Genomic DNA, 19,529 nt, shown 5'->3' with positions numbered 1-19,529 from the left:
ATAGCTATAAATCACTCTAGATTTCCCCTTCCGTCTCAAGATGGCATATCGAATATAAACTTATCCTAGAAGTCGGGAATATAATGTCTGACTTATGAATTAAGTGTTGCGCTTAAATTTGTTATTAAGCATTATCTTCTAATTTAGATAACCTTACTCTGAATTGACCATTGTTCAATGCCGCGGATATATGGTAAGGTTAAGGATTTGATTTCGAATAATAGAAATTCTCAAAAAAGGTTATCTATTCCACATAGAATCGAACATTTTTTTTTTTAAGATATTGATGGCTTGAATCATCTTGATACCATCACTATAGGCGTTCAGGTTTTTTACCTGAGTTATCACATTGGTATTTATAAGATATTTCGGCTCAACACTAAGAGAGATATAGCTGACTTACACTATCTAATACTTGATGTAAGACTTTTGCCATCCTTTATGATCATGAAAATGTCTTACGCTATTATTCGAGAGCAATGCAAGATCTAATTGGAAAGCTATGATCGAACGATATGAATAAAAAGAAGGAGCAGATGCTCCACCGTTGCTGTTCATTAGTGGTAGAGGTACAGGTATTGGACTCCAAAGAATGAAAGGTTTCATTAGAGCAGAGGATATATGAATACGTTAAGCATAAACACGAACGGAACGCGACCTCTCTCTATGTTTTGCTAGTTAAACTTGCCAACCCTACACAAGTCTAACGATTGAAGGATAAATATAATAGAAAGCTATCAAAGGCTTCTTCGTTCCGTAAACTAAATTGCGTCTCCGTTAATATGGGCAAACTACCAAGTCTTGTGATGGCCTGGGCGTCTAAACAATCGGTATATTAGGGCTCTCATATACATTATTTGCTTCAGCGATGCCTGCGTTCAACTCCCTTAGAATCAATCAATTCAACACAGAGCACTTATTACAAACTCCTTCGCTGACTTGCTTAACTGAAAAGGTGCGAAGCTTCCACCTTTTCTTTAAATTTTGTGACTGATTTAATTTTTGGACATTTTAGTGTTGGCGGCTCAGTGGATAGACACTTTAGGGCGGGTGAAATAAGTGGATGCGATGTATAACGGACAAATTCACTGCTAACTTTTCTGAACGATATAAGCATACGTCACTTTGCATATTTGCCGTTGGGCAATTGCTGGGCTATTGCTAGGTCAACTTTTGGCAAAGAATAGCTTTCCAGCGGAAGACATTTCTTATTGCTATATATTTCCTCGAGAAAGAAGATGGATTTTATGGTGGAAAATTAGCAGGATATTGCGGTTAAATTGTTACTGTCACATGTGAAAATACCTGTAGATACACAGCAAAAAAAAACAAAAAAAAAAGAAAGTGTATCACTGAACATCATGTGCTTTGCACCATGAAACTATGCAGACTAATTTTTGGGCAATTCTGTTCTTTTGCCAGCCAATCGCACCGAAAGATCCCCGGAAACGATTTCTGGAAATTTGAAGTTTTTCTTTTTTTTTTTTTTTTTTATTTTGTTGACCTGTTTTTCATCCTTTTCTGTTTTCTTTCCTGTCTTTGCCTGAGTATCTTATCATTTATCTTCTGGGCGAAATCATCACGTATATTTTAAGAGGATGGGTTATTCTTTGAACGGTTTAATTGGTAATCTTTGAAAAACTGAACTTTACACTTTCAAAAACTTTGATAAGATTATTAAAGCACGATTCGCATTTATCTCTTCAGAAAGAGCTTGTAGTCCTTCTCGATATGATCCAAATCTTGCGCTTAATCTTGAGATATGCGAGACGATCAATAAGAAACAGGGGACTGCGTATGTATTGATTTCAGTCTTACAGTGCAAGCACAAAGATAACATGCTTAATCAAATATTCTGTATGAAAGGTTTCAATTAACGCCACTGCTTCATATTCAGGCCACGTGCAGCAGCACAAAACATAGTTCGACTCGTCAATAGCACAAAGATGAACCAGGCTATGTTGGCGCTCACTGTAAATTGACAAAGGAAAGAAGTCTTCTCGCCTGAAGAGCAGAATCTCACTTTCAATTTTTTGTTAATCATGTTTTCATGCAGTTATTGGATAATTGTGTAAAGAATTGTGGGTATCCATTTCACTTACAAATTGCATCGAAAGAATTCTTGAATGCGCTTGTGCGCCGATTTCCCGAGCGCCCACCTGCTCGTTATGCGCCCAATCCTGTTCAATCAGCTCCAGAAAATCAATGGAATCACTTTGACTATGTGCCGCCTCAACAATTTATGGCCAACCCAGTCATTGATCGTATACTCTATTTGATTAAGGAGTGGAAAGTAGCATTAGCAGAATTATCAAGATATCGCGAAGATATGGTGCACATAAAAGATATGTATCGATTGCTGAAATACAAAGGGTATCAATTCCCCGAGATTCGTGAATCATCCATTGCTGCTTTAGCGCCACCAGAAGTAAGTCTTTGAAGAAGAAAAATGTAATAATCCATTCAAAGTTGTTGAGTGATTAATTTGGCATTCTATAATCAGACGCTGAAGTCTGAACAAGAATTAGAAGAAGAAGATAGACAAGCAAAATCTGCAGTAAGATCAGTGATGGATCGAACATATTTTATATGCATACTCACATTGGTCAATACTATTCTAGAAATTACAAGAGTTGATCAGAAGAGGAAGACCACAAGATCTCGTGGAAGCAAATAAGTTGATGAAGATAATGACGGGTTATGTAGGAATTATAACTCTTCATAAACTTTAGAAGTGCCTTGTATCAGTATGATTAACAAAAAATAATTCAATGATTAGGATAAGAAACACCAGACAAACTTCAAAGAGAAATTCGCAGAGGAATTACATAAGATACAGAATAAGGCACGCTTACTGTATGAAATGTTAGATAACATGAAGGAAGGAGATGTGATTGAGGAAGAGGGTACTATGGAAGAATTAAGAAATGCTTGTGAGAGCGCGTTATCAAAGATCAAAAACTTGTTAAAGGAGGAAGAGGACAGTGAAAAGATTGAAGAATTGAACGAAGTCAAGTCGATCGTGAAAGGCGTCATGTTAAAATATCACGATGTGAAGCAAGGCAGATATGATACGAAGTATGATGTCAGTGGAAAGTACCTCACTGAAGCCAACAATCCAATGATGCCAGAAAAGGATTTGCCTCCTCAAGCGATCAGTTTGATTGACTTGGATGACTTTAACAATTCACCAGAACCATCTTCATCTGGATCTGCTATTGGATACTCTTCTGCACAAAAGAACGCTTTGGATGAATTAAATGATATCTTTGGAGAAAAAGCAAATATCTCAAAGAATCAACCATCTGCCAACGCTAAAGACACGGTCATGGCAATTGGAACAACTTCGACTGATCCTTTCGAATTACTATCTGCTCCAGCACAATCCAATAACAATAAGGTGGCATCCTCTGCTGCTAGTCCTAGTCCTACAGTTTCTAATTACCAGAATAGCCCCGTTTCAGCTTCTCATACATCATTAGTACAGGATAAAATTCTAAAGACCAGTAAGTGCCCTTCATAAACATTTATCATCGTCTCTATTCTAATAGAAGGAAATTCTCATAACAATAACAGTTGAACTTATCAATAAGAATGGGCTTAATGTACAATTGGTCGTTCATTCAATGGGTGATGTGTGGAAAATGACAGCTTATTATTCAAATAAATCTACTGCACCCATGGATAAAATGGTTCTACTTCTTGCAGCTAGAAAGGTAAATCACAAAGTTTATAAAAGTTTTAAAGCTGCAATACCAAAAAAGTCTTTTTATTATAGTCAATGCATTTGAAGATGGGTCCAGTCTCTGCTATGTCTGTTCCACCGAAATCAGATAAAACAGTTACTCAATCTATTACTATTGATAATCCTAAAAGGGTAAGATACAAGTCAAAAAGATGCAAGAAGCTAAATCTGATTGCACTGATACATCTTCTTCTTTAGGAACAATTACGCCTACGTTATAAGGTTACTTATGAACAATTTGGCGTTGATATGGAGCAAACGGGTGAATACAATGATTGAAGAATGTAGGATAATAATAACACATATTCCCAATTTCCAAAATATTATTTGGAACAGTACCTTTGTTATTCACCAGCCTCCGAGTATTACTATCGTACACTACTTTCCTTTTTCCTTGGTTTTTACAAGCCAAATATGTATCAATATATATCATTTTTGTCAGCAGGCATCTCCCTTTTTTCTGCCTTAACGAAAGTGAGAATATTTACAGGATATTTTCCTTTTGTTTCTAATCATACGAATGTTTATATTAACAGTATAGATATGGGGGAACAAAGAAAGTCTTTCATGCCATTTTATGTAATTTATAAAAAAGAAAAAAAGGGAAGGAAGAGGGGCAGAATAAAGTGATACGGATACTGGCACTATCGAATTGCTGATGGTATTGGCCATGTTCGTTTGCTGTTCTTTTCGCGCTTCACTGCTTCTTTATCCGCTCAAGTTTTCAATTGTGTATACTAGAGCTTTTACATCATCATTATTACTATCGGATTGCTCTCAAATAGCATTCTTAATATCAATTCCACGTCTTCACAAAATGATAGTTACGAATCAAATTGATGCCTGCTTTGATTTCCAATAACTGGAATACCTTTCATTAATTTCTGAAAGAATTCATTTAAAATACTTTGTATACGTTTAAACGATGAAGTATTCTTGTCAAATAGCTTGGACCCTTTCAATCGCCAAACGGGAAAAAAAACCCCAGTATTAAATGGTGGAACATGTTAAGCAGACGCATGAAAAGCTATTATGCATGATGAAGGCTGATAAATGGTTAAGGCGAATAAAGAGAACAAACAAAACCTTAGGCAGAAAGCCTGAAAATCAATACTGACAGATTGACCGTTTAAAGCTGAAATTAACAACAATTTTAAATATATGCATGCTGCATACTTCTACCTCTAACGATGTGAGCTCTTCATTCCTCATTAACAATACCCCCATCGGTCTTTCTGCTTACTAGTTAGCAATACCCATATCTTGCTCCTCTCCTCTCCCCAAAATAATAAACATTCATTTTGCATATTGATACTACTCATGAATAACAATTTTATATATATGCAGCCATATTTCGCTTGGAAAAAAGCAATCTATTTCCATTGAACATTCAAACATTAGCATTATCATTATCTTCATTCTCTAGTTTTTCTCTTATACATGTTATAACTCTTTAGCTTTGTGGGGAAAATATCCCACAATATACGAGACTCACTCATGAATTTGAAGAACGCTCCCCCGCCCACTCCATTGATTGAATATCGGACTTGCTAACAAGAGTAGGAGCAGGCGACTTTCAATTGATCAAAGAATGTATTTATGCCGCTCAATCTTAAACCGCCATGTCTCCATAACTATTAAAAAGTGATGCTTCCAAATGCTGCTGGAGTTCTGTAACACTTGTTGTGCTGTTGATAATGCGGTGCGACATTTTTTGTGATAGGTGAGCATTGGCTTCTACATATCCTAATTGCAGTTCCTAGCGCGGTGATTTTTGCATACGATAAATTACAGCAAAGCAGCCTTAAAACTTGGGAGATGGCTTGATCTCAAAGGGTAGACTGAGTACGTTAAAGTGCTTAAGTTCTTAAGTACTATTTACTGCACGTATATCGAAAGCTTACAAATTGGATTACATCGTGTCTTGTAAGCAAATTCGCTGATAAGGTAACATATCCTTTATCAGTCTTCAAACCTTTTCGACAGAGGGTATTTTGCTGAAAATTGAAGAAAAGCACATTTAAAATCTTTCATCTTGTAAAGAAAGAAAAGGCTAACGCATCAATAGCAGATCTTCTGACGTTCTTATAACTAATAGTAGCAGCTCCTTTGTCAGTATGATTCATACGATTATCACACATTGCGAGTGCCCATCCTAGGTACGTAGAATTATCCCCTCGCTTTTCTTTTCAAGACCATGTAAACAAGTCTGGAAGATCTTTACTTAAAGAAGTTGTTTTTGCCCTAGGAAGCGTCGAATGTAAACTTTCTATTTTTTTTATCCCTGTAACAACAAGTGATACAGACAATCCCTTCTTAAGAGATAACTACTGAAAATGAAAAAACTGCCAACTTTGGAAGACCAACTCCCTATGTTTATTCCGAGGCGGTCACGATCGCCCGCAATTGAAATTTGTGTCGCTTCGTTTGAAGTTTGTAATGCAAAAAATGATTGATCAAAGTTTCTTTTCCCACCAGGCAAGCCTGCTTCAGCCGTATATGTATAATGGAAAAAGGACCGTTATAAATCATGTCTAAATGGAGCACATTCACACTGGACAAAAGCTTACCATATACTGCAATGACATGTCGCTCCAACTCGTCAATCGGAACGCATGTAGATAATAATACTTTCCACTGTTGTTCATACATACTGTACGCATGTAATGCTTACAATCTGTTTGAACAACAGCAGTTTTTTAAGGTTCCGAATAACAGGAACGAAAACTCGATTGTTCTCATATAAAACGGGCTTTTCGTTATTAAAAATCCAGTTTTTCTCACACTTTATCTTACTTTCTTATATTTGCAAAGGATGCTTTCAGCCTCTTTAAAGAACTCGTCTACATATTTGAAGAGGTATTACTATTGACAGGCCCTTTGGGAAAGAAATTATACATAATAAGGATGTTAACAACGTGTTTACTCTGATTTTAGAACAGCACCGTTCGCTCGACGAACCTTCAGCACTCAGTTACCACTTTTGCAAAGAGTATCTGGTGTTGAAACTGTCAAAAACTATATCAATGGCAAATTTACAGACTCAAAAACAAATGACTGGATTGAACTTCGTAATCCTGTAAGTCACTGGCATTGCCTACTAATGAGATATGGGTTATCGAGATGCAGCGCCTAACTTTTAGAGTCGTAAAGTGAAGAGAGCAGTTTCTGTTAACAATTTAAATTCTTGTGATTTGATAATAGGCTACCCAAGAATTGATCGGTTACGTTCCTGAAACTACACAAGATGAATTAAAAGAAGCTACTGAAACTGCCGCGGCTGCAGCTAAAAAATGGAGACAAACAACTGTGTTAGCTCGTCAGAGAGTTATGATGGACCTGCAATATTTGATCCGCTTAAATCAAGACAAGATTGCAGAAAACATTGTTCAAGAACAGGGTAAAACATTTGCGGACGCTAAGGGTGATGTTTTCCGTGGCCTTCAAGTTGTTGAACAAGCATGTGCACTTACCACACATTTGATGGGCGAGAAATTAACTGTAGCTAAGGATATGGAAACTTGTACGTAACCCAAAAATAAAGAGGGATAAAAAGAGAGAAAGGTGCAAAACGGGCAGACATCGAGCGTTTTTCATACGTGGATATATACTGACCAAGTGGCCATCCAATAATAGATATGTACCGTGAGCCCTTAGGTGTAGTTGCTGGTATCTGTCCATTCAATTTCCCTGCGATGATCCCTCTTTGGATGTTCCCTTTGGCTATTGCTGCCGGTAACTCCATTATCATGAAGCCTTCTGAACGTGACCCTGGAGCCATGATGATGCTGGCAAAGATTGCTGCTGAAGCCGGTATTCCTGATGGTGTTTTGAACGTTGTTCATGGTTCTGTTGACTGCGTCAACTATATTTGTGATGAGCCTCAGATCAAAGCTATCTCTTTCGTCGGTTCTGATCGTGCAGGTGAACATATTTACAGCCGTGGTAGCGCTAATGGTAAGCGTGTTCAAGCAAACTTGGGTGCTAAAAACCATGCTGTTTTGCTTCCTGATGCCAACAAACAGGCTGCTCTGAATGCAATTGCTGGCGCTGCTTTCGGTGCTGCTGGTCAAAGATGTATGGCTCTTAGTACCCTCATTTGTGTTGGCGAGACAAAAGATTGGTTACCTGAGTTAGCGGAACGTGCTCGTAACTTGAAGGTGGGCTATGGTATGGATCCTGATACAGACGTTGGTCCTCTCATTACCGTCCAGTCAAAGGAACGTGTGGAGAGACTCATTCAAAGTGGTGCCAATGAAGGCGCTAACTTACTACTAGATGGCCGTGGTGTTACTGTGAAGGGTTATGAAAAGGGTAACTTTGTCGGTCCTACTTTATTGACAGATGTAAAGACACATATGGAATGTTATCGTGAGGAGATCTTTGGCCCTGTTTTGGTCTGTTTGAACGTTGACACATTGGATGAAGCGATAGAATTGATCAATAAGAATCCTTATGGTAATGGCACAGCTGTTTTCACCAATTCCGGTCCTTCTGCTCGTAAATTTGAACATGAGATCGATGTTGGACAAGTCGGTATCAACGTTCCTATTCCTGTCCCTGTTCCACCTTTCTCTTTCACAGGTAGTAGAGGCTCTATCCTAGGAGATATGAACTTCTATGGTAAGAGTGGTTTGCACTTCTATACTAAGCCTAAAACCGTTACATCTTTATGGAAGGAAAGTGACTCCTCCCATTCACGGGCTTCTGTATCTATGCCTACTATGCGATGATCAAAAAGAACAACTTTTCCGTCCCCTCCCCCTTTCTCATACAGATTTTACTGTTACCTATGATCTTTATGAATAAATAAAAGTTTTTTTTTCCGATTTAGATGTTTGAGATCTCTGTTAGTAACTATACAAAGAAAATACGAGCTTTATAGCAATTACTTCGTAATTCCAATTACCTTCAGGAATGAATGACTGGTTTTCAGTCAATGCAGGCGTTGAAAAATGCCCTTTGCTTATCATGATAGCTATCTCCATATTTGACCCCTCAATCTGTAGCTTATATCTAAAGTGTTTTGCGAAGACACGATTACAGATTCAGGTACCGACGATATAAAACACTGTATCTTCTCGCCCCTATTTAATGCAATAGTATATAATTGAAGAAAAAGGTTTCATTCCTGTTGGTATACTAAGAATCCTTCTTTAATCTTCTTCCCTCTTCCTTTTAGCAATCATAAATCTTGGCGTTGAAAAATCAAACCAGTAATCACTAAATCCCTCGAGTGTAATAATGTCATTGCCACAAGATAAGTTTGCTGTATCGGATGACCCTACTCAGCATATTAAAACTGCATCGCATAAAGTCGCTGGATTCAATTCAAAGAATCACACAACAGCAGCCAAAGCAGAGTCAAATTTGACCCTGGGATTAGGGCGTGCAACATCAGAGCGGATACCAACGAGCACTTGGGGTTCTTTTACCATCGTAACAGTGGTGCTGCTATTGATAGTTATTTGCCTTATCCTTAATTGTAATCGTATCAGGCGAAAAGTTACAGAGAATCGTATTGGACGACTAAAACGTTCAGAACAATCTTTGTCTTTTGAGAAGAGGCACAAGGAGCTTCAAGAAGCAGAAGTTGAATGGAATAATAATAACAATCGACTGTATGATCAACACCACAATCCGCATAATATTTATCCCTATCATTCATCAGCCTATACCACTCAAATAACCGCTAATGCCATTGACAAGTGGATACTTACTACACCGGAATCTGCATACAGCAGTAAATTCTCCTCGATAACGTCAACTACATTGTCATCCTCAGCCTCTACCGTTGCGCACAATCCCGCTCTATTACACAATGGAAATAGTAACAAAGGCTTTGGAGAGAGCCCCCCGCCTGGAGTTCAGTTACAGATGACATTAGATAACTCTTCTTTGTCATCGTCGCCGACCTTACTAGCAGAACCACCTTCTGTGCAAAAAGTGGCGTGTGGCGTCTAATAGTAACAGCACTTATATACCAATGTTGCCGCAGAATGGTGGGTGAAGTATTTTTATTTTATTGCTTAAAACATCACACTGTATATGCACTTAATGGATGTATGTATGTATGTGTATGTGTATAATGCTATATCGTATAGCTAAATAATGTAATTATATCGGTTTTAGTGTTGATATTTATCTTTTACAAAGCTTTCATGTGTAAACCAAGCAAAAAAGTAGACATGGATATTGCTGTATTTTCCAGATATGCCCTTCACTCCTTAATATTAGTCATAGTTTTCGATGTGTATTTTGCCCCTTTCAACACCTCTAAAAAATACTCACATTTTAATTTGATCTTTTATATCCCTTTCAATACTTCCATTTTCTCCCAGTTGACCAAAAATATATTTTCGAGAGTTCCTTCGTTTTTTAGACAACCATTTTCACGTTTGTATACGTAGTATTGCCAGAAGGTCTAACGCGACAATTCCCTCGTCAATATAATATACCAGGCAAACAGTAAGAACTACGATGGCATGCATGTTATTGTTTCTAGATGAACATCTCAGATATTGCAGCCAAAAGTAACCAAAGGATAAACGTATAATTCGATTTTAAAAAAAGAAAATTTAATCTTGACATCTATCCAAATTGGCAGGGGACGTGAAAGAAGCGGGTTATTTGTGCGATTGCCGTAAATTACAATATTATTCTAATTTTTATACCATGCGTGTCATCTTACACGTCTGCAACCATAAATGCCCAGCAATTTACTACAGCTAGTATACCTTTTTGGCAAGATGTGTCTCATTAAATTGAGAGAAACCTAGGTTTTCCTTTCAAGAGTTGTTCAAGAAGCATTTGCTTTTAATATAAAGTTTTTGTACGAGAATAGGAGAGGAACTAAAATGATGACGAGATTAAGTACAAGGAAACCTAAATGCATATTTTATCAATCTTCTCTTTGTGGTTGATTAATCAGTCATTGTTATTGTTCTTATACAGAACTAAACGGAGTATTTGAATTGTTAAGAGTGATACTCTAAACCGGAAATGTGTTAAATAGAAACAGAGTTACGTATATTTTTGCACGAGGTTAAAGATATATTAACCGATTAAATATTTTTCTTGCTACTAGTATTTCCGTTCTGCGAGTGGGACTCAGGAAACCAAGGCACGAACCTATTCACAGCCTTACAGTAGGCCGCGTATTCTGGATATTTCTCGGAAGAAATTTTCTGTTGTCATTTAAGATCAAGAAATTACATACGGGAAATAGGAAGAAATTCTGCTTTAGGGTTGACCATGTAAAAATACAATGATTTTCGTTTATTATTACCTCCGTAAGCCATGTACTGCCTTGAAATAGTAGGGTCAGTACAAACGGACCTACGATCGACCAATTCATCCAATGCTGAACAGTAAGAAAACTCTTTCCTTCATACTGAGTCGTCGCTACAAGGGAGAACAGATAGATGGTCCACCACATACACTGCTCTGCAAAGAAGTTAGCATGCCTGCTGTATTGAAATATGCCAGAATGCCATAAGAAACCAAGCTTGTAATCGCCTTTCAGTTGGTTTTTTGATTCAACATGATTTAATAAAGCATGCTTCTCAGTTTGAAAAACATATTGCTGTTCATCCGCTACTGTTTCCAATAATAGAAACCCCAGAAAGACTATCGTGACTACAATATCTGACATTGTGAGAGTAAACGCGTCAAACTGGTAAATGATGTACAATGGAGAAACCATGAATAAGAGAAGGAAATCTTGGAAAGGTGCGATGAGTGTCAAATTGAGTAGAGCAAATTTAGTTTTGCCTAGTTTTTCAAGCAGATATGGATATCTGTAATCTTGACCTGACCAGCGGTAGCCTCCTTTCCTAAATGATATACATAACAATAGTGTGAGAGTTATAGCAGGCATGAAAGCAGATTATTCCAAGCAGTTAGTTGCAATATCAATATACTTCATTATCCTTTTACCGAGCAAAATTATAAGTAAGGCGGCTTCCCCATAGAGTGATTAATATAGTGGCTAATAAAAGTCGTGGATGAAAGTATCCATGGTTGAAATAATGATGTAATGTGAAATGCCATGCATAAACCACTGGCAATATCGACCACGACTTATCTATAAGATAAGCATAAATTGAAAATTAAAACATAAGCATGCAAGAACAAGGTATTTAAAATTAAAGTAGTATTTACCAACTTGACTGTAATTTTTGGTAATTTCTGATACTACATAGTGGATAAGTGTAAGGACAGAAACTAACCGCATGGCAAATGCGAACGGATCTGTGCTCGTATAGAGATCTATGAGGTTGTTTGGTTGAGTCAAATCGTAGTATGGAAAGGGAAGCTTTAAAGTATCCAAAAAGCATTGTAGGGTTGCTCTGTAAGGATAATCTGTTCCTATTTCTTTCATGTTTTACACTGGCTCAATGCTTAACGTTGGAATTATAATTCCGAAAAAGCAGATGGAAACGAAAAAGAGTGCAAAACCTCCAATTTTTTTAAATTTGTACGTTACTCGAACAATTTTGCGGTAGTTTAAAAAGTGAATTATGCATTTTGATGCTTGACGTACTCAGAAGAAATGTTTATCACTGTTAAGAGAAAGCCAAACCATGGGTGATTGTACAATTTATCTATTATCCGTTTTATCTTGTTAATTCTCTGTTAGAGCATGGATATCATGATAAGAAGACAGAAAGAAATTTGAGCGAAAAGGGCACAACTACATCAATACCTATACAGAGAAGAGTGCTTTATGAAGATTTTGACAGGGGCCCCCAACTAGTCAAACATCTAAAAGATATAAAGTACAAAACTACTGGTTGAGACACTTTATCAAGTCATTAAAAAAATGCCAAAAGCATGTGAACGCTCAATTCCACCAACAAGTTGAAGTAGGAAACATTGAAGATTAAACAATACCAGGAGTTGTTGTTTGTTTAAGCAGCCGACATTCTAAGCGTCTTTCATGATGCTTTGGTGAACAAATATAGTCCGCAAAAGGAGCGATTCTAAAGTAACATTGTGTATTTTATAGTTGACATTGGAGCCACCTGAGCAGCTTTAAACAAAAAATTGAATGCACCCTTTTGGAAGCCAATTAAAAGGTAGTAAAAGCTTTGATGGCTGTCGCTTTTGCATCTACAGTAGCATCTTTTTCAGCAGCACTCACAACTACTGAGCTCAGCCACTTTGCAAACACAACTACAACAGGCAGTATAATATTTGAACATTAATTTACAGCGTTCAGCCGAAAATCGCGACAAAAGACCTTAACTTTTGAGATTTTATATAGCTATTGTATACGCTATCAAGGTTCTTATAAACCCATAACTTTACAAAAGCGTGTTCAGAAGTGAGAGGATATCGGATCGTCAAGGTTTCATAACGGATGAGATACAAAGTATAGAGCTCTTGAGCATAAAAATCAAGCTCAGTTCTTGGCTGAGGAGCCTATCGCCTGTTCAATGCGTTTCTCTAGGAATATAGCAGTTACCATCGTTACCATAATACTCCATCATAAGTAATACTACTGCAAATCCATAGGGGATGTGAGTATAATCCGCTATCAATTTATTGAAGTAACCTACTTCAATAGTATATTTTGCACATATATTATTCTATGGTTATCCATATATTTTTACATTACTAAGCTTTCTATTTCGATTTCACTTTCTTACGGTTGCTACTACATGATATACTTATTCAGTGTAAACATCACTGTCCCTGCTCATTGCATAAGTAAGTACTGACATCAATTAAAATACGATCCTATCACGAACAACTTGTGTTTAAAACGAAACGATCTTCAATCGTTCAACGGTTTACCAATTAGCAATGCTACTTTTTTTTTCATACTACCAGAGCTAGAAACAAAGTTCTGTTTGACAATTGGAAAGCCTACCTCATCTGTTTGTAATATTTCTTGATGGTTCTAGTTACTTCCTTGAAAGCCATATTTTAGCTTGAACCTAGACTTGTCGATAGAGGAAATTTCAGACTTCAATAAGGTTCTTCAGAACTCTCTTCGTAGATAAAATTGTGGTGAATAGTAGTTGTATCAATCGTCGTCAAATGTTACAAAGGATGAAATTTGAAGCTTATGCTATTCTATGCTAATTTAACAGCCATAGTAAACCGAATTTTGCAATTTTCATAACTATTAGAATAGGTTGACAAGATCCTCCTTCATTAGCCACTAGAAAAGCTGGATTGTTTCTTTATACAACTGCCGTTTTTCTTATAGCAATACATTGTCTATTTTTGTATTCTGTGCAGTGCTTGTTAAGTATGCTTTATTTTTCTTATCCTCCTCTATATAATTATTCTCGTTCTTTTCATTTTTCAGCCTCATCTGTTTTTCTTATCGCATTATTCGGTTCAGAGCGTTCTTAATATCTGCTGAAATTGACCCATTTTATCATCTATTTAGACTATCAGGATTTCCATACTCTTTCAGATTTCAGGTTGATCAGTTAGTATTTTGTAGAGGGGATTCGTGATGTTCGCCATGGGAGCAACACTCTCTGTCAACCCAGCCTTCATGAAAAGAACCAGACGTCGTCCGATGTCGGGCTACTTTTTATGCCACGGTAATGGGAATTCATATGGGGAAACTATGGGCTAGCGTTGCTGTTCCGGGAACTAGGGGTGAAGGATAGATAGATACATCTGAAGTCGACGCCTGACGATATGGTCAGGGGCTGCAGCCCTAGCCGCAGAAATCAAGGGAGAGGTTAGGGGTTACCCCACTACCTGGGATGGATGAGACCTTCGGGACGTCCGATCTATCCGAGAGAACGCAAGGCCTTGGGTACCTATGCTCAAACAGGTGTTGATGTGTTTGTATTCATAAGCCTCTGAGTTTCCGGAGTGCTGTCGGTCTGGCATATTTGCTACTGCAGGAGCGGTATAAACGAGAACTTACGTTCTGTCCGAATCTAGCGCATACATAACCGTCGATGTGAACCTCTTCTTGGACGTAGTGCCTAAAAAACTTATATCTACAACATTACTGCTACTTTCTTTGTAGCCACTGCTGCTGATCTGTTTCACTTCCATTCCGTCTCTTTTTCTACATTACTGCTATTCTCTGCAGAGAATTTTCTTTTATGTTAATCCAACATATTTCGCCTTTTTTACTACTTTCTAGAGCCTATAATAATTTTTTTGGATATTTTTTGAAGATTAATCACTAGTATGAGTAATAAAGATTTATGAAATGGAAAAGAAGTTCAAGGAATCAAAGTAGAAGGGAGAAAAAGAGTGCTCAGATTGTTCTTAACTTCTATTTATTTCATAACCTGCCAACAGTAATGGATTTTCATACTTTACATGCCTACTATTAAGAAAATGAAGAGGAGTAAAGTACTATGATAATAATAATTAAACAATGAAAGATCAGATGTTTAGTGTTAAGTTGTCAGCAAACGCTTATTTTGAATTGTTTCCCAAAAATACACTTTAATGCTTTAAAAAATTCAAAATAATGCATCAAAAAAAAGTATTAAAAAAATTCAACTTCAAAAGGCACTTAATTTCACACTTTTTGCATGGATTCCGTTTATTCATAACGACACTTACTTCTATATTGCTTCTTCTTTTCTTCAATGCAAATCACTGAGAACAATAGGTACTGTAGATGGTTTGTTTTTCATACAGTAAAAGTCTATCTAACTGTTTTCATCTCTCGGGCAATGCTGATCATTCATTTCGTATCAATAACGCGCTGATAAAATAAAAAGGCCCACAAACCACATCAATCCAACTTATAATCCACAAACTGAAAATAGCGTCAATCATAGCTCAACAGACCTATACGCAGCACATTCAGATGAAGTAATGCAGCCCAACGTAGAAGAACCTCGACCACTTAACGTTAAAGATGCCCTGACGTATTTGGATAAAGTAAAATCCAAGTTTAGTTCTCAACCGGAAGTGTATACTCGTTTCCTAGATATAATGAAAGATTTCAAGGGTCAGCTGTAAGTTTAGATTGTTACTACGACCAAATATGGCTGGAAGTTAGGGAAGCCTTGGGTTCTTATTAGACATTCTGTAACCGTAGAATCGATACGCCCGGTGTAATTGAACGGGTCTCTACTTTATTCCGTGGTAAACGGGATTTGATATCAGGCTTCAGTACTTTTTTGCCAACAGGATATCATATTGAATGTACAGCCGACGACGATAACCGTAATATAATAAAAGTGACAGCCCCTACAGGTACTTTTTCTATTCTGGAAAGTGAACCGTTTGAACAGAGTAAATCAAATACAGCTGAGAATGGTCAAATGTCACAATCACAACAGCAACACCAACCGCCCTTAGAGTTTAATCAGGCCATCAGTTATGTCAATAAAGTCAAAAATCGTTTTTTGACGCAACCTGATATTTATAAAAGATTTCTAGAGATATTACAGACTTATCAAAAGGATCAGAGATCCATTCAGGAAGTAAGAAAAGTAATAATACGATAATAGAGCTTTTGGTCTGATATTTTACTTATGTAGGTCTATGCAGAGATTACAATTCTGTTTGAAGGTGCCAATGAATTACTCGACGAATTCAAGCACTTTCTACCAAAACCAAATCAACAGCCATCAAACGCACAGTATATACCCCCTTTGATTGTAAGAGGAAGGACTTAACAGGATAGTATTCCACAGTATTTTAAAGTTAACCCCTTTTTGCATTTCTTGTAGGAAAATGAAATTCAAGTATCCAATGTGAGATCCAATCTCCCTCTTACCCAGAACCAAGAGCCCGTGCATTCCGGTATAAGGCCTACTTTTTCGGCTGAGGAAGCAGAATTCTTCGAGAACGTCAAAACGTATATAGGGAATAAAGCAACTTACAATGCTTTTCTTAAAGTGCTTAACCTTTTCAGTCAACAAATTGTTGATCAAAATGTTCTCGTTAACCGAGTGGAAAGCTTTATTGGCGGCAACCTAAAGCTCTTTAATTGGTTTAAGCGATTAGTAGGCTACGATGAAATTGATTATCTATCTCCTGATACAGTTTTATTCCCCCATCATTCAACATCAACAAATAGAAAGGATCAGAAGAAAGAATACGGGCCGAGCTATCGACGTATCAGGAAAAGTATGAAAAACCGCAGTTGTGGAGGTCGGGATGCATTGTGCTGGGATGTCCTTAACGACAGTTATGTCTCGCAACCGACTTGTCCTTCAGAAGATACGGGCTTTGTAGCAGCCAAAAAAAATCAGTACGAAGAAGCTCTGCATCGAGTAGAAGAGGAGCGGTATGATTACGATTCGAATATTGAAGCCAACTTGAACACTATTGCTTTATTAGAACCTATCGCGAAAAAGATCAGTATAATGACGCCAGAGGAGAAAGCAAATTTTAAACTCACATCTGGATTGGCAGATCCGTCCCGAACAGTATATCAACGTATTATGAAGAAAATATACGCACACAGAGCGTTAGAGATGATGGATTTACTGCATAATAATCCAGCACAGGCGGTACCTATTGTATTAAAACGATTAAAGCAGAAGGATGAGGAATGGAAAAGAGCACAACGTGAATGGAATAAAATATGGCGCGAAGTCGAGGCCAAGAATTATTGGAAATCATTGGATTATCAAGGCATTTCTTTCAAAATTAGTGATCGCAAAGCCATCACTACGCGATCCTTAATAGCACAGGCCACTTCATCAGCAATGTCGTTTGAACTCACAATCTCGGATTCATCTATATTTAAAGACATATCAAGGTTAATCTACTTTTATTTGGACAAACAACCTATTTACAACTCAGAAGACTGTGCTTCAATGCGTAACTTCATGGATACCATAATACCTATATTCTTTGACGTAGTGGATGTCGCACCTTCGACTATCGATAGTATAGAAATTCTTATGGGTGACGATGTTGTAGTTGAAGACGAGGATGAAGATGAGGATGATAATGGCTCTTCTTCACAATCCTCAGAAGAATATAATACAAAACCCAACAATAACGTGCGAAGTAATTCGTCAACAACGAGAAGAACCAGAAGAGGTCGGCCAGCAAATAATAATGATGACGATGGACTTCTCAAAGACGTTTTAAAACGTAACATAAACACAAAGAAAAAGCCTTCTACTGCTATTCTGGAAGATGACGATGAAAGTAGTGCAACTGAGATTGATGATGGTGATAATGAGCAAACTCAGGCAGTAGAAAAGGAGGACGAAGAAATGAGCGATGCTCTACAGCGTCAGTCTTTTGAAAACAGTCAAAAAGAAGATGATGAAACAACATCGAGTGAAAGCTCTTCTCAAGTTTCTGCGCAACAGGCTCCGTTTAAGCAGAAGCTCGTCAATAATAATATTAATAGTAGCTCTAATACCAGCAGCAATATTGGTAGCAGGGAGAACAGTCGGAAACCAACTCATCTCAAAATTAATACTTTAGCTTCTTTGATTGAGCAGCAACAACTACAACAACAACAGCAACGAAGTCAATCTCAGAAATCTATGTCTGATATTGCTTCATTCACAACGGACAATGATGATGAGCAAGCCATACACCGCTTTTTTGGCGACAACGGATTTTATTGTTTCTTTCGACTATACCAAATTTTATATGAGCGTCTCTACAAGATGAAATCATTAGATACCGAGTTTCGAAATAATCCTCGAAAAGCTGAAAAAGCACGCGTAGAAGCGCACGATTTAGGCATTACACCTAAGAGGTTTAAAGGTGAATATAAATCTGATTCAAATTTACGGAAATCTGTATTATCAGTTTTGCAACGACAAAAAAATACTTATATATTTTGCGTTATTAGCCTTGCAAATGGATACTAAACGTGGATACTATAATATTTTGCTATGCTTGATCGATAAACTATTTGAGGGTGATATTGATCAGCAAACATTTGAGGAATGCGTGCGCTACGTATTTGGTGCAGATGCGTATATAATGTTCACAATTGATAAGTTGGTCTTAGCCATTGTTCGTCATGTAAGTCTTCAACTTTTTTGCTGTATAACATACACGGTATTTACTGTTTCTGTCCATTAGATTCACATTATTGTTGCTGATAATCAATCACAAGAATTATGCGACTTATTTTTGAAAGAATATGAAAAAGGGCAGAATGACCCGAACCCTTATTTAGAAAAGGTCATCAGAATTGTCAAGCCAAATAATATTTATTATATTACGTTTGTAAGTAATCAGATCAAATTCAAAGGTAGCATATTCCAAACCTCATATCAGATTCGTATTATTTAGTCAACAAGTACTCGAAAGCTGCGTATGAGATTTCTAAAAGATGGAACTTTGGACGGTACGGAGATTGATTATGATGATTATGTGAAGAATTATATTGATTGGTCCAAAGAAACAAAAGGCATAAATGTCGCAACGTTAACCCCACGATTCTTAAAGAGGTAAGTTATCTGAAAGTATATGCTTTACAGAAAAGCAGTTCACCAAAATTATTATACTTTAGAAATTTGAAATGCAAAGCGAATCAATCAAACAACGTCAGAGTACGTTCTGGAATGCAATATAAGATATGCCGAGATACCTATCATATGTTTTACATTATCGGTACGGAGGATGTGTTTATTCGATATAATAATAATGGCTTGCCGAAAGCGGTAAAAACGACAGATGCCAAGAATAATGATAGTGATAACCGACGAAGATTGAATTCAAAATGGCAAGAATGGCTGAACCAACGCTGGCATCGTGACCTAACGCAGGATGAGAAAATTACCGCTGAAAATGTAGCAAGAGCGAGATATTACCCATCCTAGTTTTCCTCAACATCTATTAAATTAATTTGAAT

The 19,529-nt window shown here is 37.1% G+C and overlaps 5 protein-coding genes across 5 annotated transcripts; 4 read left to right on the top strand and 1 right to left on the bottom strand.

The window, feature by feature from the left end:
- Positions 1 to 1,483: 1,483 nt before the first annotated feature.
- Positions 1,484 to 3,799, top strand: BDF20DRAFT_852459 (uncharacterized protein). Its single transcript, XM_053080078.1, has 8 exons — positions 1,484 to 1,626; positions 1,708 to 1,795; positions 1,898 to 1,973; positions 2,057 to 2,428; positions 2,504 to 2,557; positions 2,622 to 2,702; positions 2,780 to 3,506; positions 3,577 to 3,799. Exons 1-8 carry the CDS (start codon positions 1,599 to 1,601, stop codon positions 3,789 to 3,791), a joined length of 1,641 nt encoding a protein of 546 aa, XP_052939199.1. The 5' UTR covers positions 1,484 to 1,598; the 3' UTR covers positions 3,792 to 3,799.
- Positions 3,800 to 6,025: 2,226 nt separating this feature from the next.
- BDF20DRAFT_291508 (methylmalonate-semialdehyde dehydrogenase) lies at positions 6,026 to 8,505 on the top strand. Its single transcript, XM_053075115.1, has 5 exons — positions 6,026 to 6,362; positions 6,560 to 6,604; positions 6,683 to 6,824; positions 6,950 to 7,268; positions 7,382 to 8,505. Coding segments are annotated over exons 1-5 (1,605 nt in total). The 5' UTR covers positions 6,026 to 6,360; the 3' UTR covers positions 8,479 to 8,505.
- Positions 8,506 to 8,989: 484 nt separating this feature from the next.
- Positions 8,990 to 9,709, top strand: BDF20DRAFT_832730 (uncharacterized protein; the record flags this gene model as incomplete). Its single annotated transcript, XM_053078569.1, has 1 exon — positions 8,990 to 9,709. One exon carries the CDS (start codon positions 8,990 to 8,992, stop codon positions 9,707 to 9,709), a length of 720 nt encoding a protein of 239 aa, XP_052939197.1.
- A 673-nt stretch (positions 9,710 to 10,382) lies between these two features.
- BDF20DRAFT_852438 (uncharacterized protein) lies at positions 10,383 to 12,207 on the bottom strand. The gene is made up of 3 exons (XM_053080077.1): positions 11,909 to 12,207; positions 11,684 to 11,831; positions 10,383 to 11,580 (listed from the first exon to the last, which is right to left on the bottom strand). The coding sequence occupies exons 1-3, from the start codon at positions 12,126 to 12,128 to the stop codon at positions 10,881 to 10,883; spliced, it is 1,068 nt and encodes a 355-aa protein (XP_052939196.1). The 5' UTR covers positions 12,129 to 12,207; the 3' UTR covers positions 10,383 to 10,880.
- Positions 12,208 to 15,559: 3,352 nt separating this feature from the next.
- Positions 15,560 to 19,497, top strand: BDF20DRAFT_832728 (uncharacterized protein; the record flags this gene model as incomplete). The annotated part of the gene is made up of 8 exons (XM_053078568.1): positions 15,560 to 15,702; positions 15,786 to 16,173; positions 16,231 to 16,350; positions 16,423 to 18,430; positions 18,519 to 18,694; positions 18,755 to 18,901; positions 18,968 to 19,125; positions 19,188 to 19,497. 8 exons carry the CDS (start codon positions 15,560 to 15,562, stop codon positions 19,495 to 19,497), a joined length of 3,450 nt encoding a protein of 1,149 aa, XP_052939195.1.
- Between the last annotated feature and the right edge of the window lie 32 nt (positions 19,498 to 19,529).

This window comes from Mycotypha africana (genome assembly GCF_025528875.1).
Source record: "Mycotypha africana strain NRRL 2978 chromosome Unknown BDF20scaffold_2, whole genome shotgun sequence".
Taxonomy (NCBI): Eukaryota; Fungi; Mucoromycota; class Mucoromycetes; order Mucorales; family Mycotyphaceae; genus Mycotypha; species Mycotypha africana.
This window is presented reverse-complemented; position numbering and strand designations above follow the sequence as displayed.